Below are 27112 nucleotides of genomic sequence, written 5' to 3' on the forward strand. Positions count from 1 at the left end.
ACTGGTTGATAAAGAAGAGCAGAAGATGTATTTTACATGTGCATCTTCTTAGCAGTTATTGATTGCTCACTTTAAAACAAACGTGAGGGAGTTTTACCTCTCTGTTATTGATACATTTCATAACCAAACAGACCCTTATGCCCTTCATCTGCTTAACACTCTAGAAATTCGAACAGTAAATGTGTATCAACACAATGCTTTAAAGGCTTTTCATCTACAGCACAGAGGCCCGCTTAAGTGGATCCCTTCCAAAACCATTTTCAATATGTAGGTTAAATGCAACACCAGATATGCTTCCCAAAAAAATTTGTGTAAACCTTAAGTGTGCAATAACTCTGGAAAACAAACAGTTATCTATTCAGGAACTAATCTTTATGACTACATCCCTCTAGACTTATTATAACTTAAAATCTTCAATTTCTCTGAACAACACTCTGAACATTTGCCTTATAATATCTGCCTTATCATTATCATTATCATGATTACTATTTTCTTTTAGGATAGTTCTTTTCTCTCTCGTTCATTTAATTCAAGCAACTCCTGGCCCTTCATTTGTACTATTTCTCAGTATTCTAAGCAATTTGTATTTTAAATTTGTAATGTATGACAGTGTATTAAGTATTACACATCATGAATAAAAAGATGGTCACTGATCATGAGCCACTAAGAACTGAGACCAACAATTTCAAACCATAAATACAACTACCAGTCAGAAAAAGGAAACAAAAATTTTCTTCATACGTAATTTAGGCAGCTATCTACAAAAGTTAGTTCATTAAAAGATTAAAAAAATCGAAATGATTAAGTGAAAAATAACTTTGTAAAAGTGAACAAAGAGAAGTAGATGCTGTTTGTTATACACTGTCAGTCATGTATATGCCCTTTGCAGATTTAAGAGATGGATATAGTTGTACTATTAATAAACAAATTTGATGAAAAGTTTTTACATCCATGACACAAAGGCCTGCCTAAGTGGATCCCTTCCAAAACCATTTTCAATATGCAAGTAGTATTCACGGATACAACAGATCCCTTGCGAAATGGATTTTGGAATTCCTAGGAATAGAGGTGTGAATTTTCATGGTAAATTCAGACTGGGAATTTCCAACCGTAACAACTCTGGTTCTAAAAACCTAGTTTGCAAGGGTTATTTGCATAATTGGGAATTTTTGAGAATTCCTAGGAATTCCCAGAAAACTGGGAATTTAGTTCACAAGGGATATGCTTCCCAGAAAAATTTATGTAAACCTTAAGTGCGTTAAGTGCAGTAGTCTATATAGGAACTATATCTTTGTGACAAAGTCCTTCTAGAATTATTATAACTTAAAATCTTCAATTTCTCTGAGCAACATTCTGAACATTTGCCTTAATATCTACCTCATCATTATCATTATCATGATTACTATTTTCTTTAAGTGTAGTTCTTTTCTCCCTCATTTGATAAATTTACGCAACTTAAGTGAAATGGAAGCTGTCTTGAAAACTTAGCAGCTAATTAGCCTCCTGGTGCTTCATTTGTACTATTTCTCAGTGTTCTAAGTAATCTAATATTTTAAATTTGTAATGTATGACAGTGTATAAAGTATTACATCATGAATTTAAGAAAATGGTCACTGAGTTACTAGGAACTGAGACCAACAATTTCAAACCTTGAATACAACTACCAGTCAGAAAAAGGAAACAAACATTTGCTACATATGCAATTTAGATTTTATGCCCCTTCTGTGTTGCATTATAAGAGTGGGTAGTTTTTTCGAAATGGCGTGGAAAAAGTCTGCAAAGGCTTCTGGGTTCTGCCTTATTGGGATTCAGTCTATATCTTAGTTTCTTGTTGATATATGATAAAGGCAATTGAAACTTGCATAGCTGGGAAAAAATGGCATGATAGGATGCAAAAATGCATCGCCAGGTAATGGTGGTGAGGGCCTTAAGTAATTATCTTCTATGAACTTTTTTTGGAGTGTAACGAGTAAGAACAATCTTATTTAGAATGTAGAATAAAATGATTCCTTCTTTATACACAGGAATCATACAGTATTTCTTTCAGCACACTGTTACCATTTGATCCCCAAGTGGTGAAACTATAGACTTCCCATAACTGCTGGCTAGTGTTCATTGGTATAAAGTCCACCCACACTCAGGGTTATATTGTGGTTTGCCCATTCAAGTATGTTTGCCATCATTCAAAGTTGAATGTGTCGGAGCATTCATGCCAGTGTCAAGGATTGACAGCATTTGTGTTGTGACTGATCTGTACTATGATCTTAAAACTCCAAATGGTAACAAGAAAGTCATTGTAACTGTTCCATTTGATGTTAAATTGCATGTTTAAAGATATTCTTTTCTATTTTTGGGAACTTCTCATTTGATACCCTGGTCTTAAACTTTGCACGTACATATAGGGTAAGACCTTTTTCCTCGATGATTGACTGTTTCAGTATAATTTAAGCCCAATGAGTGATTAGCTTTGACTTTCTCTTTAAAATATCAGTCGATAATCAGTAGGTGTAGACACGTCATTGGGCTCAAAGGGTTGAAATCTTAAGTTTTCACTTTGTAGGTCTGACAAGTCAGCGAGTGTAGGATACGCCTTCCAGCGTCCAATGTCTAATTGCACATTTTCAGATTATAGGTCCTTAAATTTAAGGGGTCCATTGAGGTTGTTTAATGAAAGAAGTATGAATACATCTGACTTTCTCGTCCTAAAATTACCTTATCATACTCTATGCTTTGGTCATGGCCCAACAATTTGTATTAACTCATTGTCGTTGGTTGTTTATTGTTAGATGCATGTCCAGGTACTAAGGACAATAATACATTTTTTTGGTTATCGCTAGTTAGAAATTGTGGACAATTTACTCAAACGCAAGGCAAAGAAACAGAAGAAGAAACTGCAAGATGACATTGCATCCCTCAAGACACCCAAGAAGGAAATTCCAACTCCTGGGACCCTTAAAATACCAGCGTGCATGAAGAAACGAGTCTAACCCACACCTGGCACCTCATCTACGAAGAAAAGACCTACTCCCTCAAACTTTCGATCTCTAATGGATGATTATCGATAGCAATTAGAAACCTTCTTTAAGAGTATAAAAATGGGTAAACAACCCACCAAAGTCAAATGCAAGACAGAATTGGATTGGTTAAAAGAAGGCGAAGAGGCCACTTTACGAAACCCTTGAGAAGACAACTGGAAAAAGACCATGAGGAATTCTAAGAAAACAAGAACCAAAAGAAAGGCTCCACCAAAAAAAGACAGAGAGGAGGCAAATTTGACATTTAAAACTGGATTGGAAAATTAGGAGTGGAATTTCATCCTTATTCTTCATCTAAGGAGAAACGTTATCAATTCTTTGGATCAGGCACATTTTTGAAAAAATGCTTGGATCGAGGGGATCATGGCATCAATCGTTATTGATTACAAATACCGTGTCCATGTGTTTTTTCTCTTTTGATAATGTATGACATTGTCTTCTACACCTTTAAACACTTGTTTGGCTAAAAGTCTACCTAAGGCACCGAACGATGGAGATGGACACAATAACAACATGCTTAAACCTTTGGCAATTTTGTCTGTTGTGGTGGGACCCCACTGTAATATTTTTTTGACAATACTCGTCGCCGCACCTCCTCTTTGTAGTTTCCTTGTCTTTCTCTTTCTCCGGGTTCTTATGATTTACTAATGGACGTCACTAAACTTACAACCTTTTATATCTGTACGGATAAGACATAAAAGTGTCTTTGTCAATCACCCATTTGTCAAACACTAAACCGTACTGTTTGATACGCTCGACAGTCTTAATTTTCTTTGTTTTGGTTTCCTGAGCAAAGAAATAAGGGTTGGTCACGGGTACGGTTCCTCATTCTTCATCCAAAGGATCTGTAATTTCCTCCAAGACGTTTTGTTTCATAACTTCGTAACTCAGGTACCAACTTCCACGATAATTCAGAGTAAATCGATGTACTTTACAGCAAGACTTGCCTTGTTTGGTGAGATATCCGTAATTTTTGGCACTACCCGATACAAACTCAGTTATGTAATCATCCTCGTTCAATTCACTGGTTATATCACCAGGATAATCGCCTAATGTGATCGTGGTTTTGCCGGGTTTATATGAGAAAATGACAGAATCTGCGTCGTAGTAGAGGACTTAATCTCGTAAGGGATCTAGATAACGGTATAATTTCAAGCGGGCTTGAATGGTCGTAAACTAAAAGGCGGCGATAAAAATATTGATTTACTTACCTTTCGAAGCGTCTTCGTCCACGTAGCTAAACACCACTTCTAAGCCATCTTCTGAAAAGATGCGAATCGCACGAATGACCACCAATGAATTATTTAAATATTCAAACAATTCGCGAGGCGCTGTGACTGATTCCACCGCATGTTTATTGAGCTATTCTCCAAATTTACCCCAGAATGAGTTCATCATGAGTTTGGCTAATGAACTTTGGCTGCATTCTTCACAATTTTTCCTGGTTCCATTTGGATACCTTCATGCGCTTCATATTGGTTAATGTAATTCTGCAACTCTTCTAGGGTGCCTACATGAGATGGCCGCCTGCTTGATTCTTGTTTCATTTTAGCCATGTATCCACATACCCGGTAAACAATCCTTCCACACGCTGGTCTTTGGGAAAATGCCAGATTTCATGAATTTTCACAATTCGGTACCCTTTTTACACGGCTGTACTCATTTCAGGTGTACACCACGTACTGCGGATGAGGCGTTCTTGATGGGTGTGAGTACAGTTCCATCGGCGGTCGAGCATCAGTTTTGCTTGTTGTTGTTCCACACAGGTACCGGCATAACGGAAAAGTCAATTTTCCTCCACTTCGATAGGGTAAGACAGGATTGAACAATTCTTCTGGTGTTACAATATCCACTTTGGCGATGCCATAATAATCTGATAGATCAGTGGTCTGAGGACTTGTTAAAATCTGTGGATGTCCCACGGGATAAGTTCTGTATTTGTTCACCCACGGATATTCAGAAGTCACATCGATGTAATGTACTTTTTCTCCCTAGGCTTCATTGGTCTTGTGGTACAAACATGTAGCGCCGGTCCTTCCACCGTAAAATGTATGACGCAGCTCTAGGGGCTCTACAATTTCCAAGGTGTGAAGAAACTGTATCAATAGCGGGTCGTGTTTGGAGAGGTCATCCCAAAAACTTTCCCACATTTTCACTTCGGTGAAACCCATCAAGTGTAACAAAGTGGCTTTGGCACAGGTCACGTCATACACTTCTTCCATGGAATGATCTAGATGCACTTTAGGAACTAATCTGTGGTTTAGGTGGCAGCAAGGACAACCATGCCATACACAGCCAAGAAATTCGTACACGGTCTGGGTCACAGGGTCGAAACCATCCACGTAACACACACGCGTGGGTGTCGTAATCGTGTGTTCCCCGCAATTCCCTGCATGCGTCACGCGATCTTCCCTTCTGGTGGGTAAACCACTGTTGCATTCTTCTTCTCGAAGTGTATATCCACCCATTTCAACCATTTCAGAGCTTTCGAAAATTAATTATTACGAGCACCGTGCCATCCACTCGCTGGTTCCACAGCAATATAATCAGCACTCAGATGATGTCTTTGCCAATACAAATTACAGGCACTCGCAATCGTGATACATTTCTCCATAGGATCAAATTGCGCCTCTTGAGAAAATTCTTCTCGAAATTTTTGGCAGCCCGCTTTCAATAACTTGACATCAGAAATGCAGTACTCTTCGTCGCACCTGGTCTTGATACCAACTTGTCGCTGGGTGGGATCAGTCCTACATAAGATTGGTTCTCGGGTGTGTTAAACAGATGTGGAAAAAATCCTTTTTTGAGGTCTACCAATTCAAAAGCTTTAGGAAATGAAGCTAATGAAAAAGGTAGAAAACAAAAAGAGTCCTTGAAGGTGATAGGGCCAGTCGTGACGGACTTTGATGCCGACACAGACTTGATTTTCCACCAGACGATGTTGATTGTACAGTTCTTGTAGAATAAACATACTGTCATAACCTTACAGGTTGTGAAACATGACAATGACAGGTCGTTCGAATTCGTCTTCATTGATAGCTAATTGATCTAGAAATGCTAAGAAGTCTTGAGAACAATGTTGGCCGTAAAATACACGTGTATGGTCCTCCTGAGCTGTTTCGCAACATACCATAATAGGTCGATGTTCACCATCAGCTGATTGCATCGCTTCGTAATCAGCATAGACAAAGATGAGTGGATCTTTGAAATCTAATTCATCAGGATCCATCGCTGACATAGGGATGCCTTGACGCTGTAATCGTTTGATGCGAGCATTTCGTTCTTCTTTAAAGCGTCGAGGTCATTCCTCTTCTTTGGCAGGTTGAATGAAACATTTGTAGGTTCTGATATCTACGTCATCTTGGCATACGGGACATCGAGTGACAACGCATCTGTGTTTTTTTCCTCCTTTGTTTTTCTTCTTCCGGGGGTGTTCGATGATTTTGCAGCATTCGGTACATTTGGTGAAAATGTCACACATGGTTTTCTTGTCTTTGTCGGATGACGTTTTGTAATGTCAATAACAATCTGCTCCGAAGAAGTCACGATGACCGTATACTGAAAAAAAACTCAACGTGCACGAGAAAACCAGGCGGAATCGGGTGGGTTGATAATGCTCAAATCTGATGATACAGAATGAAATACAAGTTCCTGTGACAGACATAAATGCCATCTGTAAATTAAATCCACTGGGTTATATTATTTATCGATCAGACTTCAGGAAAATTGAATTGATTTAACTTGTCCATTTCATTTCTTTCCTATCCTCGCCCTAGAGTAAAAGGAACTTAACCTGGTTTTGACCAAGTCCAAAGATTGGGGCATTTGCTCATGCCTCCACTGAGCAACCAATTTCGATCAGAACTCCTAAATTGGCATTGAAAGCCACCGTGTGACTTTCGATTACAGTAGGAAAATTTGAAGGCAAATTATTTCCTTATCAGTGCTAACATGAATTGCAAATCTAACCAAACGCTTTTTGTCTGTTTGATCAAATTCTGTAACCCACAACTTTGTTTAATCAACTTAAAATAACATGAAATCTACTAGTATAATTAACGAGGATCTTTAAATCAATCTTTGAATAGCGCAACTTGAGTTCTCAACGTAACAGTTGATAATAACCATTAATGAAGTACATAGTCCAACTCTTTAACAAAACCTAACACTCAATACATATTTGTGAGGTGACTCGGTTCCAACTACAGCCTTGACATCTTTCGTCAGATAAGCCATCATGTCACAATGTACCAGATCCGATATGCTTCTCAATTCGTTGTCTTTTTTGAAATGTTGTTGGAGTGGGATGAGAGCTCTTGGAAGGATCGATCAATATTGTTGGATTTTTACTGTTTTACTTTTATAATTGGTGCCGACGAATTTTGGAAAAGCTGATTAGAAAAAGATTTAAGTAGACAAAGGAGGTAGATAGAGTTTTTACTGCAACAAACACGGTTTGAGGGCCTCAATGGGGTGATGGCTTTTACGGCTATCGGTTACAGTAAACTTTTTTTTACGACGGACGATTAAAATGTGTCAATTTTTTCGCCTAACGGCTTAAATTTATGGCTGTTTTACGAATAGCGGTTAACCCCACTAAGACTCTCAGATTTGGATTTGTGGCGAAAAATTTCTCTGGCGTGAACAGTTGCGTACGCCAAAGTATTGTGCGTAGAGTAAAAGAAATTTGGAAAAAGTTTAATTTGAATACCAGCAAAAAAAGGCCTGTATTGTTAGAAAGGGACTCACGATGGAGTTTTAGTCTAGTAAAAATGTTGTTTAAGCAAAACAACTAAAGGCGATTCCGTGGGATACGTTGGCAACTGAGCGCAGCATTAGAAGGGATTGTGCAGCAACAGTAAACTACCATGATCAGATGACTGGCTTTGTAGTTGATAATAACGAAGAGTGGCGACTCAAAAACCTCTGGATTTTTCTGAAACAAACTGGAACTCCACCTACTGATCTCCTCGTGTTTCTCATCGTTTGTTTCATCCCTTCTTGAACTCTTGCCTACACGATTTTACCCTGAGCAACTCGATACATAGGCAATTCGAAATTGGATCACCCTGATTTAACTCAAAGTTGAAAATGGAAAGGAAATCAGAATCATTCATTTGATCCACCTCTCCGTTTTCTTAATTCGTAGGGTCACTACCACTTGTCAAAAGGTAAACTAGCTTCATTGGTTTTGCTTTTAAAGTCTGAACCTATTGCTACAATTTTAACGCTACTCTTTCAACACTTAGCTCAATCTCTAAAGGAGTCTCTAGTTTCAGTAGAATGTAAGGTTTGTGTCTAACGAGCAGTTTTTGTTCCCATCATGCAATGATGCAATCATTCGCAATGCGCTGACTCGTGCGACCTCGGGTGAAAAGGAAATAAGATGTTTTTAAGGCAAAAATCAAACCTCTAGATATCTGGTAAAAATGTCGGCAAGATGGCTTTCTAGAATTAGATTCAGGATAACCTTTTTTAAGTTAATGTTAATGAAACAAGCATAACAGTTAAGAAAATGTATTCTTTAACTTTAAAAAATTGAAAACTTCTAATATAATATAACTTTTAATATAGACAAAGGTAAACGACGGCAGGAAATATCCTCAGTCAGCGCTTTGCATTAGGCGTCTTGCAAACTGAAAATCATGGCAACAATCAACAATCCTCCCGCGCGAACATTTTGATACATTTTATCTCAATAAATTGAGAAAGATCGGTAAATCTCGATGAATTACAAAATATAACGCTTTTCAACAAAATATCGTAAAACGAAACTACGACGGCAAATAAGATGAACGGCAAATGCCTTGAAGATGAGAACTCAAAGTAAAACCAACCAAATTACCTGAAGCGCGGGAAAAGGTGAAGGACCAAGTGGTGATTGGTTTAATTTTTGTTCCTGATTGGTAGAAAGAGTGGCGCGAGTTTTCTGGTCGCTGTGATTGGCGTATGAGGTCATTCATAACTTATGTCCTAAATATATTTCCATGTTTTTTGATATCGACAATTTGTTGTGATATCAAAGCTTCAATCCAGTTTAGTCACTTTTTGTCTTTTCATTGCCTGTCCGTCAAATTTGGTAATGAACTTGTAGCCAAAAATTACTTAATTACTCATTAGCTTACTTTTGCCGAGGAATGTTCGTACGCTACGTACGAAGCAGAACTTAGCACTCCTATGTTTTTCTCATTTTCATATGTTCGCAAGCAAACTAAGCATCGACGACAAGACAGCTTGATTTCGAGCAGTTGAAGACTTGGTTTTCTTGGGGGAGGACGCGCTCTTTTCATCATTTCCTGGAAAACTCCCGATCTTTGTCATTCTCCCATCCAGAACCTTTCATTTGCGAAGAAGTCTGTGCTAAATTCTCGGTCAGTGGTCAGCGCATCGTGGTGGCCAAAGTAACCGACAGCCCTCGACCGGTTTACCTGCGGAACAACGCACCCCTTTATATTTCCTGACAAGCTCCTGATCTTTCTCAGTCTCGTTTCTTGGACCTGTCCATCTGCTTTAGCAATCGCTTCGACTAAATGAGAGCCTGAAGCAGTCTATGGGCGAACGTTTATTAAAATCTGTCGATATTCACCTATCTAGCAGTCTGCGCACTCGGGCAGTTTCCCGCGCTTTCCTAAACCAGTGCAAAGGCGCCTGAAAACGAGGCAGAAGTCAGGTATACTTGCTAATCTGTTGATTAGTTAATCATCTCGTCTGTTACGTCATCACGACGCGCGAAAATTGCAACCCATGATTATAACTTTCCGTTGGTTGGAGCTCGGCTCTTTCAACAATCATTCGGAAGAAAATTCAAGAAAGTGATGGAAGCAATCAAAGAGATTAACCCTGTCCACGTGAGTACTATTCATTGTTTATTTTTGGGTATTTGAGGTGGTTAAAATGAGCTCCTAGCTATATTTCGTCGGACAAATTCGGAATTTGTCGTGAGCCAAGCCTTTGGGCTCCTGCGTACATTAAGTTAAGTTGTCTTTAAATGAGAGGAAAAAGAAGAATTCATATGTGCTGGAAGAGGAAGCGAAGAGACAAAGCGTAGGAAATAAAGGACCAGATGAAAACGCAAGGAAATTTAAGGCCAAGAATAAATAGCTGAATAACGGGAAAGGGTCAGCTAAAAGTAATATTGAAGCAGAAATAAAATCAATATTTTGCACGGCGTTTGTAATGTTACTTTTGCGATCACTTAGCTTCCCGTTGAACAAATTCTATGCATCTCGCAAATGTTTTCACTACCTTTTTGCGATTGGACTCATATCCCCAAAACTCAAGTGAAAAGTGAGACCGTTTGAAATGAACACGGAGCATGGGAAAAAAAGACGGAGCTGGGGACCAAAAAACTCCAAAAAGGCAGGTACCAAAGCAAGTGCAAGGAAATCCTGTTCTTACTTATTGACAGCTACGGCCAACTAATAAACATAAAATTCTGCTAAATTAAGGTGCACAGGTCTTAGATGATCAAAATGCGTCTTTTGTACGAATAAAGCAACAACACAACCATGGCAACAACAACAACAGCAACAACAACAATAGTCCTAGAGATCGACGGAATAGCACCGCTTCAGGTGGACTTGTCGGTCGTCCAAAATGGCGCATGGTAAGAACAAATCTGACTAGGTTTCGATCTTTTGTGTGGTAAAGAACAATGAGAATTCGGAAAGATTTTGTCGTGGTAAGTGGATCTTTTCACGCGTGAAATGAGAGTAAAATGCGCGCTCTTCATTCATGAGCAAAGTTGTCAAAAATCTGACTGTAGAAAGTGGAAAGGATATCAGGTAAGTGCAGACAAGAGATAGGCACAAAACGAAATATTTTCAGGACAACAGAGTACTATGGAAAACATTGCATGATGGAATTTCTGAACAAGGTTTTTTCCTATTCGTGTAATAGTACGGTATTTTTGCGCGCTCACTGGTTGGAGAAAGACTTGTTTACTAGCGAGGTTTCGTTCATTCTGAATTGCTAATTTTTGAGGAAGAAATTGAGATGAAAATGAGTGCTTAGAAGCCCTCAAGTATCTATTGATTTCGTCACAAACACGAAAACGAGGTGTAGTCCAAATAACAGACCGCTGGTCACAAAAACTCTCCTATAAAAGCTGTAAGTCACGTGCGAATCTATTAAACTTTTGTTTGACAAATACAACTCTTAAAATCCCGGAATTCATAGACTGCAAAATACGTGAAAGATGATATACAAATTTATCGATCGAGACTCCAGTCTATTCCCCAGTTTTGTGCGTTTCCAGTCATCGTCACAAGTGACTCCGCCTATGTTGGTCATGCAATCCGAGTTGTCACGTGATCTTTTATACGGGTAATTACATTACAAGCTAAAAGAACATCTTTATATAAGGCTATGCATAGGAAATAAATTTCATGAACGAATCTATCTCTTTATGGGATTATACACGAAGTCTCTCAAATGAAGATCGGTCAAGTGAATAAGTCTTAACTCATAGACGTACGGTCTGTTTATTTAGCCTGCTTGTTTTCGTGTTTCACTTTCTCAGCTGCACTTTGTGAGATTCAGGAGAAACGACAGCTTCTAAACCTACTAACTAATGGGGTCACCTGTCAGTTTCGAACACTTTCTTTGCATCAATAAATATACCAGTCACGATCGCCACCCTTTGCTTGAAAGGAAGCTTCTCTGCGAAAGTGTCAGGGCACGGCGTGAACCCTGGTTACGATTCAAAACACTGTCTTTACAGGGGAGGGGCAGGGAATAAATTTTAAGGTTAACACATAGCGAAGTTTTTTAACGAATCACAATCGATCGTCTGGTAGACGTTACAAAAGGAGGGTGTTAGAGAGTATTGGACAGAGTATTTCAGTCCAAAAACGTGGAGGAGAACTCTAAGTGATCGATAGAGAGGAAAGCAATCTTCAGCTGCATGTTCATTTCCTTCATACGTCCACTTAAGTATGGCGGCCGTTTCTTTGTCGAATTGCTTGACACTCAATAGGGTCCTTTCGACATTCTCGGACGCGTGTTCCTGAGAACTAGAAACCAACATGTGAACGAGGCTTAGAGGACAAAATGGATGCCAGCTCTGGTGCAGGCATCTTCAGCACTAAACCAGTTCCTTGGTTAAAAGAATATTTAAAACAAAGAGGCATTCAAAGCTCGGGAAAGCGCAAGAATGAACTAGTAGAACTTTGTGTAAAAAGTGAGGAGATAAAAGTCCCGAAAATCTCAGAAGAAGAAGAGCCAGTCGATCCAGCAATTTCAATGAAAGAGCAACTGAAAACTAACAATGAAGGGTACTTGGCCAATCCGTTGAACAAAGAAAATCAGGCTTTTGGTAAATGGACCCACAATTTTTCGGAAGTACCAGACTTTAGATTTCTTGATCTTTTTAATTATCTAGTGGGAAAGGATCCCGGGTATAACGCCGAAAGCCTAAAAAGTTACAAATCTCTTCTGGGATACAAGTTGTACTTCGATGGACACGTAGAAGACCTTTGTTACCATCCGCCACAATCTAGTGCCAGCAGTTACAGTTATTTTCTGTTTGCTGTAAAGCCAACTGAAAGGTCCAAGGCTGACGATGGGTCAGCAACATATAAGGGTTTTTTTTTATTTTAAAGAAGGATGGAAGTGTGCATTCAGCCTACTGCCCATGCAAAGGAGGGTATGCATTTTCATTTACTCGTACTATAAGGTAATTAGCCTTAAGATGTAGCACTTAAAATCCCACCAATTTGCAAAGGTAACTCACCCTTTAAAGTTTAGTGGTTTAGTTAGATAAAGGGAGTTTCAGAGGGAAGGAATGAGAGAAGGTATGGAAAAAGCAAACAGATGGTCTCCTTAGGCTGGTAAAAAATCTGATATAGCAACATACCTATATCTAATTGGTAGTAACAATGAAGTTGAAGTTACTTAACAGGTACAAATTCTTATCAGTATTTTTATTAATGGTTAAGGCAAGCTGCTCATCAGGGAGATACATGTAACCATTACTTTAACTCAATCCCACAAATATGTTTATAAAGGCTGCAGTTCCCATCATTGGTGATCTCTTTTCTAGGTGCTTTGATATTTAACATAAACAGCTTTGACTGAAAAACAGCAAGTACTTCTCTATCAGTAGCTTCTCAAGTTGGCATTTACTTAATTTGAAATCTCTTTTTTTACTCAGGAAAGCAACTGTCTAAGAAGGCAGTAAAATCTACCCGTGCCATTGCCAGTGTTTGGATCCATGTAGAACGTGCCATTGGACGACTTAAGGACTTTAGAATTCTACAAGGGAACTTTCTTGTTCCAATGCTGCCCATTGCTGACAACATTTTTAGTGTGTGTGCTGCTCTGTGCAATTTGCTACCACCCCTGGCTAAATAACTACTGCTGCCTTGTGAGCTGAGAAGCACAATAAGTTTGTAACTTTGAACAATTACAGTCAGTTTATGTCAATGGTTAATAACACATATCAAAAATCTTCTTTAGACCCACTGAGGAATTATCCAGCATTGAGGATCAGCATTCACCACCAATGATAGTCCCTTATAATGATTTAAGTATGTCATGGTGAAAGAGTTCCTGAACTATGTATTTTAAGAAAAAGTTTCTCAGCTTCTCAAGCATTTCGTTCCACAACTCATTGTCAAACTTGACATTGACAATCAATATTCCTTTGAAGGTATAAATAACTAGATCACAGCAATGAATCCCTGTTATTCCCATCAGACCCTGAATTTGATAGTTCCATTTTGTTTCTTTTTTTAGTATATATTTGTCACCAACAAACACGAGCTTCTCCTCAGCTGCAACCTGTGGAGGGAGATTTCTTTTTGCATACATGCTCTTAATTTCAATTAACTTCTTCTGACAGCACTCACAAATCCTGACACCATCAGGACTGGCTCCCAAGAAGGGCCATAGTGTGTTTACTATTAGTCCACTGTTTTTTATTGACAACTTCTCATGGTTTCTCTTTTGTTTTTTAATGTAGAGATCAAGTGCTTTCTTTTCCTTTTCATGACCCCATGTTAACTGTTTTGGCATTGCATCTTCAGCAATTGGACAGTAATTCATAAGATGCTTCACAGTGTTTCTCTTGTCTGTGCTCTCTCTGAGGTGGCACACGGTGTAAAATGAGGAAGCTGTAATTCTTCCTGCCCTTTGATCAAACCAAAATTGGGACTGGGATTGATTGACAGTCTTTTTGTTGATCATTTCTGCTTGCGCTTCATTAAATGAAATAGACTCAAGGAACTCAGTTGCAAGTTCTGTAGAGACTGTAGGTGTCACTTTTTCAATATTAACAGAAACAAACACTTTAGCGTAATCACTCATTGAATAAACATCAACACTTTGAACACTTTCTTGTTTACTGACATTTAAATCATCACTTATCAAAGCCCTGATTTCTTCCTCTGTTTGCCCTGGTTCTTCAGCTGAATGTAAGAAAGGGAGAGCTGAAGAACCTGGGAATGTTTCCAGCAACCCAGCTTTGAACTGTTGTTCTAATTCAGCTGGGTCATAAGGAATACAAAGTGGATTAAAATCTCTTGGCTTTGCAGAGTCTTTTACTGTCACACCATAGCCACCACTATTTGTTTGTAGCTCCTGAATAGGCAAACTTCCCTCATTTCTCTTTCCTTTCTTTTTCCACATGCATTGTCCTGATGTACATGACTGGAGATCATTGAATCGTACGCTTGCTTCCAGATCAAACAGTGCTGCAGCTATGTGGCGACAACCTCCATCTGCCCTATCAAATAGAGGCCAAGATGACTGATATTTATTAAACATTGTCCTCACACAAATAAAATGATCAAAAAAGCAAGTGATTTTCAGTCATCTGCTTGTTTTTTCTGTATATTAATCTTATAGCAGAGTGAAACATTTGGTACACTGAAATGTAGCCAATAGCTTAATTTTTTTTCTTTGAAAGTTAGTAGTGATACATTATCACACAAGTTTCATTTTTTATTTATTCATTTAGTTAGCTGGGTTTTTTTAATTATTGTATTTCATATATAGCATATCTGTATGTTGTTTACATTAACATTAAAAATAGTCCAACAATTCATCAGCTGATCATAACAGGTAAACATACATCTCTCATTTTAGACTTTTAGCTCGTATATATTTCAAATGACTCTGGCTCATTGTACATCTTAAGGCTAATTACCTTATAGTAAGAGTAAATGAAAATACATACCCTCCTTTGCATGGGCAGTAGGCTGAATGCACACTTCCATCCTTCTTTAAAATAAAAAAAACCCTTATATGTTGCTGACCCATCGTCAGCCTTGGACCTTTCAGTTGGCTTTACAGCAAACAGAAAATAACTGTAACTGCTGGCACTAGATTGTGGCGGATGGTAACAAAGGTCTTCTACGTGTCCATCGAAGTACAACTTGTATCCCAGAAGAGATTTGTAACTTTTTAGGCTTTCGGCGTTATACCCGGGATCCTTTCCCACTAGATAATTAAAAAGATCAGGAAATCTAAAGTCTGGTACTTCCGAAAAATTGTGGGTCCATTTACCAAAAGCCTGATTTTCTTTGTTCAACGGATTGGCCAAGTACCCTTCATTGTTAGTTTTCAGTTGCTCTTTCATTGAAATTGCTGGATCGACTGGCTCTTCTTCTTCTGAGATTTTCGGGACTTTTATCTCCTCACTTTTTACACAAAGTTCTACTAGTTCATTCTTGCGCTTTCCCGAGCTTTGAATGCCTCTTTGTTTTAAATATTCTTTTAACCAAGGAACTGGTTTAGTGCTGAAGATGCCTGCACCAGAGCTGGCATCCATTTTGTCCTCTAAGCCTCGTTCACATGTTGGTTTCTAGTTCTCAGGAACACGCGTCCGAGAATGTCGAAAGGACCCTATTTGTACGGTGAGGGTCTCATTGTCATAGAAATGCAGTAACCTACCTTTTTTTAAGAAAGAGCGCAGTTGGATTATTTTACATTTTGCAAAGGCGCACTTTTAAGCATATTTTAAACATTCCCCAATTGGGCGAAATTGTTCACATAATCTGGATGTTAGAGCGGTGGAGGAAAAATGATGATGATGATGATGATGATAATGACTTGGATCACATGTCAAATGATGTCTAGCAGAGGAGGAATACCACCCCCCCCCCCTTTCCCCACTAATAAAGGGGCACCTAAAATATCCCAAGCTATGCTATATATTGAAAGTGTTACTTGGAAATCAATTAAAAAAACCCAAACTAATGATACATACAACTAACCTTGTCTAAAGTGCACTAGATTCTCCTTAGTTTGAAACCCTGCTTATCAAATCTCTTTGAGTCTACTATGCATGAACCTATGAGGATTTACCAGCTTTTGGTTTGCCAGTCTATATATTGTAACAGAACTCTGAAGAATTACGATTTAGTGTGTAATCATACATGAACTATATGAACCTCTAAAGGAATCAATACTAGGGTAATAGTTTCTACTTTACTTTTCTTAGGTGACTTTATTATTATTTATTACTTTCAGAATGCTGCTCCCAGTTCTAGGGAGTCAATGAAAATTGATGGACAGCAGGTTGACTGTTACATTGGGAGCATAATAGAAGCAGCCACATCAAGCTTGCGGGACATTGTTGTAAGGGTATCAAGCAGCACTGAACAGTCAGAGAAAGATTTTGGTAATAGTAGTGCATCATCATTAAATGTCTGTGGAATCTTGACATCATCCTATAATGAAGTGACTCCAAGTGAGAGTCTTACTGCAGTCTGTGAGCCTGAGGGAGGAACTCCAGTTCCAGCTCAGAAATATGAGGCACTTGATGCCCCCTGTCAAGAAGGTAATTACTGCTGTTTCATGAGTATGTTCTATTGCAAGTAGTTCAGCCAAGGACTGCTGTTAGCCTTTTGTATCTCAGGTGGAATATTCTCTCAATATGTACTTACTTAGGATAGCTAACTTGTTGTCTTACCACAGTCTTTGAGCCTGGAGGAAGAACTCCAGTTCCAGCTCAGAGTTATGAGGCATCACCAGCACTTGATGCTCCCAGTCAAGAAGGTAATTACTGCAGCTGTTTAATGAGTATGCTCTATTGCAAGTAGTTCAGCCAGGGTTGCCATTAGCCTTTTGTATCCCAGGTGGAATATTCTCCCAGTCTTTCAGCCTGAAGGAGGAACTCCAGTTCCAGCTCAGAAATATGAGGCATCACCAGCACTTGATGCCCCCAGTCAAGAAGGTAATTACTGCTGTTTAATCAGTATGCTCTATTGCAATAAGTTCAGCCAAGGGCTGCAGTTAGCCTTTTGTACATTCCAATTGAAATATTCTCTCAATTTGTACTTATTTAGGATAGTTAACTTCTGTAAAATTTGCTGGTGTTTTAACCCTTTAACTTAAATATCTGAATGTTAATCCTCCCCACTAGCTGCTACTCATTTCCTTGTAAATTAGTTATGAGTATTTGGTGTTAGATCAAGGTAAAAAGTTCTACCAGTTAAGTTTGAGTATTCTCACTACCTGTCTGCTGGATAATGTGTGAATATTACAGGGAGAAGTAACATGTTAAATAGGGTTAAGCTGAAGAAAGGGTAATTTGCAATTATTATGCATCTGTAGACTCAGTGTAAACCTCACCATGAGTGAAAATTAGTTGATGTTCTATCATGGGGAGTAATCAAAACATTTTCTGTGAATATTTTCATATCTACTGAACATAAAAATAAACATTCAAATTATCAACCATTTGACCTCTTTATAGTGCCTGTTCAGGAGAGCTCTGACCCCCTTATTGATCAACCTCCCCAGTTCCCATCATCACCTGAGCCCAGTGGAAAGAAGATCGTAAGTAGACAGTTCAATGGAACTTGCATTTGGTATAAAAGAACCTTTGATTCATCTAATGTTTATATATTCACTCAATTATTACAAAGCTTTAGTTTTCACCTTCATTTGCCAAAGGATGATGTAAGAATGTCCTCCTGCTAGTGGTGGCTGTTGATTTTCCTTAGGATAACCTAAATTATCAGTGGGCGAATCGACAGTCACCCGAGGCTTATGAGAAGGGAAATGTAAAATATAGAATGAATAATGTAGACAGTTAACCTTTTTAGCAATCAAGACAGTGGTTAAGAAGTTCAATCAACATGGGCCGATCATTGATTAATGATGGAATGATTTTATTCTTGAATAGAAATCCTGCTAGTTCAAATGGGGATGAAAGTCTTCAGTAGTTACACTAACAACAGAGGATACTGAGAAAGGTAAATTGTAATGTAACAATCTTTGTGGTGACAAATTTAAGGCAATAACATTCTATCATGCTCAGGGTTTTTAGTGACAGTAAGCTCTTGTATCTGATGAGTATTTTGCTATGAACGATAGATAATATACCTAAAGGTAAAAGGTTTTTTTTCATATTAACCATTTTGTATTGCATGAGATTTCAACTGCAAGGTCTGTGAAAAGTTGGGTGATTGTCTGGGTTGAGATTATTAATGTATAGTTAGTGTAAAGATGAGTAGCACAGTCACGCCGCCATTTTGGACTCAAGTGCCTTTGCTAACGAATATCTTCGGGAAAGTTTAACCTCTAAATCTCACACTTTCCACAATATAAGCTTAGTTATCCTACTTCATTTTGGTGTAAAGAAAACAAGGTTTGCGACAAAGTGAAAATTGTAAAAAATAAATATTTCCTGAAAATGCGTGAATTTCTGGGTGTAACGCGTAACATGAAATGTATCAGACGGAAGAAAAACAATGAAATATCTCAATATAGAACGCACATGGGGCCACTATTTTTTGGCCGTTGGTAGTTTATGACAAAAGCAACAGGCAGTATGATTTGCAACAAGAATGGTTTATTCTAACGCAAGTTATAAACGTCTGTTCTTATCACTGAACAATGTAACGCTCGCAACTATTAAAACAACCATAGTGTGCAAAACTAGCAATAATGATAATTTCGACTGTGTAAGCAACAAACTAATAACAAAAATGTAATGGGCATACATCATAATATTTACAAACCAACGCTGAAGTTGAATCGTCAAGTAGAATGTTTTCCAGATCAAAATAAAACGCGCGGAAACACATTTCGTAACGGCCATATTGAGCTTAATTCCATCACATATCCACCAGTAGATCCGTTGCCAGACGCGATTCTTGTTAAGTTGAGTAAACAAGCTCACCTCTCCTGGAATGGGCTTGTATTAAGCTAAATTTACAGAACGTTTCAACCCATTTCGTTAGATCTAACGCTAGAAATTTACGTTTGGTCGAAGCGAAAACACTTTCCGCCATTGCTGCCGTGTTCATGAGCCGTAACGAAGGAAAGTGACGAAGGAATATGGCGAAAAACACCACCAAAACTTCACGAAATCCGCTCTTTCGCAGCTTCTCTTTAAAAGCACATGGTTCGTTTACACAGACAGTAACAGGGGAGTCCATACAGAGTTTGCAGGGGCAGATTATTGCATAACAATGAAATGTATTGCGTGATTTTCAACCTCACATGCCAAGGGAGAACAGGATGCTGCAGGTTCTCACGTTAAGCAAAAAGTCAGCCAAGCTGTCCTCAGAAGAACAGCTACCATCACCAGTGCTCGAAGCATGCACGACTTCTTAGTCCAGCACTTTTCCCAGCTAGCACCATCAAGCTTCTCAGCAAGAACAAAGTCAGTTCAGCTAAAGCGCAGGATCTTCCGCTTTGTACCATCTTCTGGGGAGGGATCTGTTGTCAGGAATAAAGCTGGACGCAAATTCACAGAATTAAAAGGAGTCAGAAAACTGCATTGCGTGAAAACCACCCCTCAGCAGGGAAAGGTGTTTGTGCGACACCGCTCATGTTACTGCATCAGTTGCATTGTGAATGATAAAGAGAACTGCCCTAACAAGGCATGGCTTGATGAATGGAAGCCGGTGGAGCTAACCAGAGAGGGTGATGTGGCAACCACTCGACAGGCAACTGAAGCACCAATTTTAGACCATGATACTGCTTCCTACATAGCTGACCTGGCCAGCAAGGGAAGTACAGTTGCGATAGCCGCTGAAGATGATCCTGTCTACGACTTCTATCTCCTTCAGGTCACTTCTGATGGAGTTGAAGAACTTGACAGTAATGTCACAGATGACTATCAGTGTCATTATTACAGAGGAGACAGAGTTCTTAAGGGGCACTTTTACATAAGGGAGAACATTCATGACATGACCTTCACAATTGACGAAAAACGGAAAGCGTTTGTACATGCTGCTACTGTCCATCACATTTGCAGTGACCTACCCGTCAGAAAGAGAGGACGAAAGTCTATTTACAAACTCCCTTTAAAAGAAAATGAGGAAATCATTGCTTCAATGTGAACTAATAATTACAAAACCTCTTTTTTTCCATTTTTACATTGATTTTCTTAAGATTTTATGAAGAACCAAAAATGTGCCATGCCCACAAGGGATTGTGGGTAATACCAAAATTAGTGTTATTAATGCAAAATAATAAAAATATTTACAGATATTGATTACAATGTACATTTTGATCAAAATTAAAGTCAAAAAGTGATAAAAAGTGAAAAAATAAAAAAATAGTTATTTTTGAACTATGTTACAGCAAATGGCTATGTGACTGTGCTACTCATCTAAAGATTTCTTCGAATTAATGAACTACAGTTGAATTAAAAAGGAAATCTGTCTGTTAAACAAAAATTTTTCAACCCATGTAGACTCACAGGTTGGAGTACCTTGCATTGCTTTTGAACAATCCCATCTTACCTTGGACAAAAATGAGGTCAGTTCTTCCTTTGCAAAAAATGGTAAGTGATTGAAATCACAAGGGCTTGAGTTTTTAATTCATGTAGTTTAAGAAAATAATTCAGTAATGGTATGATCAGGGTTTTTCTGACAGTAAGCTCTTGTATCTGATGAGTATTTTCCTATGAATGATAAATAAATACCTAAAGGTGAAAGGTTTTTTTTTATATTAACCATTTTGTATTGCATGAGATTTCAACTGCAAAGTCCATGAAAAGTAGTGTGATTGTCTGGGTTGAGATAATTAATGCATAATTTGTTTAAGGATTTCTTCTAATTAATGAACTACAGTTGAATTGTAAAAAGGAAATCTGACTGTTAAACAAAAATTTTTCAAACCATGCAGATATACTGGTTCAAGTACTTCAGATTGCTTTTGAACTATCTCATCTTATGAGAAAAGAACCCACATCATATTCATATATGATGTCAGTTCTTTCTTCAAAAAAAGTGGGAAGTGATTGAAATCACAAGGGCTTGAGTTTTTAATTCACGTAGTTAAAGAAAATAAGTCAATTGTGGTATGATAATCTTTTCTGAAAGGAGTTTTAAATATTTCTTTATTCAGATCACTGGGATGAATCTGGTAATGATGTTTTCCTTGTGAACACTGGGAAGGTACCTTTGGCATCAAAACTGTTCCAAAGGTCAAAATCAAATACACTTACTGAGAATCTCTGCTCATAAGTGAGAGTATTTCTGTAATTCTGTAATGACTATATTATCTAAAAGAAAACTTTTTAAGGTGGTAATTAGATGCATACTCTGCTCAAGATATTTGGAATCCAGTTGAGTTGTTCACTAACAGATTCACTGTTGTTATCCATGGAGAGGATGATGGTGCGAAGCTCTGTTTGATTCATTTGGCGAAAATATTCTTTAAACTATTGAAAAATAGGTAAGAGAAGTTTAAACTGATGAAAACATATACTTACTTCAAATATTAGCAACCAAATCAACAAAGTCAGAAGTCAGATGATAAATTTGGTGAATTATACTTATAATTATCATCTTTTCATTTCATGCATGCCGCCCATGGAAGATTAGTTGTCAAGCTGTTACACAGTGATTGATGTAAGAATCTCTAGTTGACAAATTGTTTGGCCAACAGTAACAAGATCATGTCAGTTTTACCCAATTTATTCCAGCTTTGTCTCTGTTGTGATCATTAGGAAGCACTGAAAGCAAGAGCACTGAAGATACATTGTAGGGGATTTTTTAAGATTTTCAAGTTGTAGGGGCTTTTATTAGGATTTTCAAATTTACTAGTATCTTCAAGAGAATAAGTTAGGACTAAGTTTTAGTCTTTTAGTCTTTTCATCATGGAGGAATGCATAATGTAACTGCCATCAAGATCAATTGTGTCTTCTAGTGGTTTCATCACAAACTGGCTGCAAAGTACACTGCATGCTTATTTTTTGCAGAGACCCTTGAGGATCTTGTTAAGAAGAGTAGCTTAACAACAGGTCTCTCTTTCTGTAGTATTCATCATTTTATTTAGTACAGAATGTGACAGCAACCAATCACTGTGCATCATGCAAAAAATATATGCCCAACTTCTTATAATGATATATAGCTAATCATTATAACAAGTTGGGCATATATTTTTTTCATTCTTGTAAACTGAATGTTTAACAGTCTGCTTTGGTGATAATCACTTCTTTCTATAGAAAGAAGTGATTATCACCAAAGCAGACTGTTAAACATGCATACAGCTAGAGTTATGGATAAGAACTTTCAGAAGAAGTTGGGTATATATTATCTCTCAATTTTTGTAAACGTAACATAATCATGAAGGGTCCAATTAAAATGCAAGATAATTACTTCAAATGTTCCCAGAATTCTTTCAAAGATGTATATTCCCTGACCTTGAGGAAATTTTTATATCCCTGAGTTTTCCCTAAACTTGCAGCAACCATGAATAATGCTGTGAAAAAGAGATATAGCTAAAAGCGTGCACGAAGCATGTTACTTGATGCAAATTATGACTTTGACAGCGACGATTTGAGGAACTTTTAGAGTCAATGTTGTTCATAATTGTGCGATTTTTCCACAAATTGTATATCAAATTGTTTCATATCATTTCATACTTTAAAAACCCTTGCCTCCAGCTACCGTAAAATGTACCGTGAACTGATGAAATAATGCACATGATTAGTGTCCATCATACCTCTTAACCTTCTACACCTTAATATCAGTAAAGGTATTCTCCATACTGTTCCCCATACATCCCGTAAGGTACTGACAAGAAGAATTTGTGTAACAATCAACAGCTTCTTTTGATGCTGATAATTTTCCTTACTCTCATGGCCTTACCATGATGCGCACATTCAATGACGATAATTTGCATAAATTCAACGAGAACCTTTCAAACGCAGAATGATCCATATTTCGCCACATGGAAGATCCCAATGAAGCCTATAATGATTTTATTGAAGGATACTCCAGAATCTATAACACCTGTTTCCCTTTAAAGGTTCTCAAAGGTAAGCAGGTAAACAAGTTCTTTTCTCCATGGCTTAGCCGTGGACTTCTGAAATCCGTTAACAAGAAGAACAGACTCTACAAAAAGTTCGTCACATCATCTTCCACATCTTCTGCGATGAAGTATAAAGCCCACAAAAACAAACTCACCCATCTTATTCGCATTGCCAAACGTAAGTACTACGACTCCAAATTTGAGAATGCCAGAAATGACCTCAAAACAACTTGGAAATTGTTAAATGAAGTTATCAACAAGCGTAAAAGTAAGTCATCTCTTCCCACATCATTCAAATCTGAAGGCAGAACATTAACGGATCCAATAGAGATCGCTGACAGATTCTGTAAATACTTTACAAACATTGGTCCCAACCTAGCTAAATCTATACCCAAGGTGAATCCTTCTTTTCGTTCTTATCTTGGTGATAATATCCGTTCCTCCATAAACTTAAAGCCCACCACAACAAGTGAACTGGAAAGCATTTGTGACGTGTTCGCTTCAAAGAAGGCTCCTGGCTATGACAGTATCCCAATGCATGTCATTAAATATTGATTTCACCTTATTTCTGCTCCATTGGCAGATATTATCAATCTATCTCTGCTAAAAGGCATTTTCCCGGACAAACTTAAAATCGCTAAAATTATTCCCATCTTCAAAGCAGAGGATCCTAACTTTTTTGTAAACGACAGACCTATTTCTTTGTTGTCTAATTTTTCCAAATTTTTCGAAAAAGTCATGCACAATCGCTTGGTAGAATTTGCCGAAAAACACGATATACTTTACCGCTGTCAGTTTGGATTTCGGAAAAATCACTCGACATCGCACGCACTAATTCATTTGGTAAATAAAATAGCTTCTGCAATCGACCAACACGAAACAACGGTGGGTGTTTTCCTAGATCTTTCCAAAGCATTTGACACTCTCGACCATCATATCTTGTTTGCGAAATTGGAGCACTATGGTATCCGTGACGTGGCTTTGCAGTGGTTCAAAAGCTACTTTTCTTGCCGCCAGCAATTTGCCCAATTCAATCAAGCTTGCTCTCCTATGCAAACCATCAAGTGTGGTGTCCCTCAAGGTTCGATTTTAGGCCCTCTAATGTTCATTCTATACATAAATGACCTCCCTAATGCCTCTGAATTAACAGACCCTCTGCTTTTCGCTGATGACACCAGCATCTTTTATTCTCACTCAAACCCAAATTGCTTAGAATCCGTACTTAATGATGAACTCCAAAATATTGATGTCTGACTAAAATGCAATAAGCTCTCAGTTAATGTAAGGAAAACTAACTACGTAATTTTTAAACCCAGACAGAAGAAATTTAACTCCAGCATTTCTCTCTCCTTTGGAGGTAAACCCCTACAACAATCTAACGTAACTAAATTCCTTGGGGTCTATATTGATGATCATCTCACTTGGAAACACCATATCAGCTATGTATGTAAACAAATTGCTAAATCAATAGGTATCCCAATGCATGTCTCGCTTTTTCTTATCCTCTACAACCAAGCTCACTTTGTACTACACCTTAATTTATCCTTATATCGTCTATTGTAACTGTGCCTGGTCGTCCACATACGTATCTAACTTAAATAGAATTTACTACTTGCAAAAGCGAGCTGTGCGGGCTATCACCAACTCAGACTATCGAGCCCATTCCGCTCCTTTATTCTCCAAACTAGGAATTTTAGATATTTTCCAAGTCAATACGTTTGAAATCGCCAAATTCATGTTTTATTATAGAAATAACTTATTGCCTCCATTGCTTCTCAATCTTTTTGTAACGAATAGCCAAATTCACAACTATGGTACCAGAACAGCCAGTAATTATCGAACGCATTTGTGCCGTACAAATCTCAAGCAATTTACAATTTCAGTCACTCGTTCGTCAAACCTTCTTAGTTTTAAGACGAAAATGCAAGAGTTTTTACTTAAATAATCCTTGAGTTGGCCTAGCCGCACATTCTCAGCACTTTTTCTTTACTTTATTTATTAATGTAAGTGAGGTGGCTCTCCCATAAGCCCGGTGGCTTCTTGGGTCTCCTCGCCTTCTAGCTATAACCGCTGTAAATAAATTTTTTTTTTTGTATTATGTAAATAAGGCAAATAAAAATATGATGATGATGATGATGATGATGATATTGCATGATTCAGGGGTGATATTGTAAAGAGAAATTAGATGCTAGTCACTCTTAGGAGTTAAAGAGTTAATTAAACAAGCACAATGAACTATCTTTTTAATTGTATTTTTCAAAAAAGACAATGCGAGAGAACATTTAAGAAAAGTTTAAAAAAATCGTTTGATAACTTTTTTTTTCTGAGGAATCACTTTAAGACAAAGTCTTATGTTAACATTATCCTTTTTTTCTAAACTAGTTACTATCAATGGTGACTGGAGAGTTTGTCCTCCCTGCTGGCATTGCATCTGAACAAACAAAAAGCTGTGGTACGTAAGCTGGACATAGAATTTTTTGAACTAAGTTGTTCGGAACATAATCAGAAGGTTTTTTCATTGCTACTTTGCAATCCGCAAGTGTCGATTAGGGAAACTGATTTTAACTTTAATTTTTATCAAAAACAAGCTGTCCATTCATATAGCACAAGACGTTCCAATGATCTTTGTTTACCCCTTCCTCGAACTAACTGGGGTAAACAAACATTTACCAATCAAGCTGCGAACGACTGGAACAGTCTTCCAACTGATCTGAAAGAAACACATCTCTTATCTATTTTTAAATCCAAGCTGAAAACTTTTTAAAAAAGATTTTGATTAATTTTAAACTTTGATATTTTAATTAGTTATCAATTATAAGATTTTGACTCTTTAAATTTATTTATAAACATTTCATTTTATTTTATTTATTTATTTATTATTATTATCATTATTATTATCATTATTATTTTATCAATTAGGGTAATTAATTGAATTAATTAGTTAATGAGGGCCCCACTTAAAACTGTTGTGGTGAGTTGGGCTCCCTTGTTAAATATTATTATTATTATTATTATTGTTATTATTATTGTTATTGTTATCATCATCATTATTATAGTACCATGCTGGATACATGGAATCAGAGACCTGGTGTAGACATTGTGCAACAAAAAGTTCTTCAGCATAACCCTTACAACTACACCTCTCCTTAGCACACACAGAGTATGTCCATGTTAAAAGAATTCTGCTACAGTAAAGAGTTGTTACTACCCCTAGCTAAAGTTCCATCACACAAAGGCTGCTTATCCAATCTAAGTAAGACTTCCTCAAAGAGGTAAATAATAGATTCAAGCACATTTTTAACAGTCCCATCTATTTTAATTACAGGTCTTGAGTTCTTTCAACTATAAATACAGCTTTCACACTTTCCAAGAAAGCTTAAGTTCCCTGTCAAAGACTTCTAAAGTAGCTATGTATTCTGATAATTGCATGAAAACACCCACAGTACCATCCCGGGAAAATTTGTCTCGCTGGTCAGTGTAATTTTTTTAATAATAGATTTTATCAAATAATTTTTATGCACCTCATGCGCCACCTTCTTTTGTCCTTGACACATTTTAACACCATCTGTGATCTATTACTGAACAGATAAACAGAAGAAAAACTCTGACTTACTACCCCTAGCGCAAAGTCCATCACACAAAGGCTGAATTTGACTTATGAACTTATACCAAGGCCTGTATTGCAAAGCCCAAATGAATGTTTGCTTCCACCAGGAAAACAACCCAAACGTTGTCAAGGGGCTAGCTTTTGACTTAAGCTCTGAACCTATCATCAATAGAACATTATTTGAAAAATCACTGTGATAATCATAATTTGATAGAACACAAACAAACAGAATTTGACTTTTAAGGTC

The 27112-nt window shown here is 37.6% G+C and overlaps 2 protein-coding genes and 1 long non-coding RNA gene across 4 annotated transcripts; 2 read left to right on the forward strand and 1 right to left on the reverse strand.

Annotated features, from left to right (window-relative positions):
• The first annotated feature begins 11813 nt into the window (after window positions 1–11813).
• On the forward strand, window positions 11814–22609 carry LOC113676912 (uncharacterized). Of its 2 annotated transcripts, XM_089211211.1 has the most exons (7): window positions 11814–11969; window positions 16509–16818; window positions 16956–17036; window positions 17737–17819; window positions 18169–18238; window positions 20692–21677; window positions 22204–22609. In XM_089211211.1, the coding sequence occupies exons 2-5, from the start codon at window positions 16536–16538 to the stop codon at window positions 18178–18180; spliced, it is 459 nt and encodes a 152-aa protein (XP_089067337.1). In that variant the 5' UTR covers window positions 11814–11969; window positions 16509–16535; the 3' UTR covers window positions 18181–18238; window positions 20692–21677; window positions 22204–22609. The 2 variants fall into 2 exon arrangements, with proteins under 2 accessions (XP_089067337.1, XP_089067338.1); XM_089211212.1 differs by lacking the exons at window positions 20692–21677; window positions 22204–22609 and having other exon boundaries at window positions 16956–17214; window positions 18169–18222.
• On the forward strand, window positions 12007–14362 carry LOC149042595 (uncharacterized). Its single transcript, XR_016188138.1, has 2 exons — window positions 12007–12681; window positions 13189–14362. It is a non-coding gene; the product is annotated as an uncharacterized LOC149042595 (long non-coding RNA).
• LOC149042596 (uncharacterized) lies at window positions 13551–15807 on the reverse strand. The gene is made up of 2 exons (XM_089211210.1): window positions 15214–15807; window positions 13551–14760 (listed from the first exon to the last, which is right to left on the reverse strand). The coding sequence occupies exons 1-2, from the start codon at window positions 15294–15296 to the stop codon at window positions 13551–13553; spliced, it is 1293 nt and encodes a 430-aa protein (XP_089067336.1). The 5' UTR covers window positions 15297–15807.
• Window positions 22610–27112: the final 4503 nt, after the last annotated feature.

Source organism: Pocillopora damicornis, chromosome 7, assembly GCF_964200805.1.
Source record: "Pocillopora damicornis chromosome 7, jaPocDami1.2, whole genome shotgun sequence".
NCBI classification, from domain to species: domain Eukaryota; kingdom Metazoa; phylum Cnidaria; class Anthozoa; order Scleractinia; family Pocilloporidae; genus Pocillopora; species Pocillopora damicornis.

Coding starts and splice junctions, on each gene's coding strand:
- LOC149042596 (XM_089211210.1), bottom strand. CDS start 15,296: ATGGGTCAGCAACATATAAGGGTTTTTTTTATTTTAAAGAAGGATGGA. Junction 14,761..15,213: donor TACTGCCCATGCAAAGGAGG/GTATGTATTTTC, acceptor TCTATTTGATAG/GGCAGATGGAGGTTGTCGCC.
- LOC113676912 (XM_089211211.1), top strand. CDS start 16,536: ATGAAAATTGATGGACAGCAGGTTGACTGTTACATTGGGAGCATAATA. Junction 16,819..16,955: donor TGATGCCCCCTGTCAAGAAG/GTAATTACTGCT, acceptor GTCTTACCACAG/TCTTTGAGCCTGGAGGAAGA. Junction 17,037..17,736: donor TGATGCTCCCAGTCAAGAAG/GTAATTACTGCA, acceptor ACCTCTTTATAG/TGCCTGTTCAGGAGAGCTCT.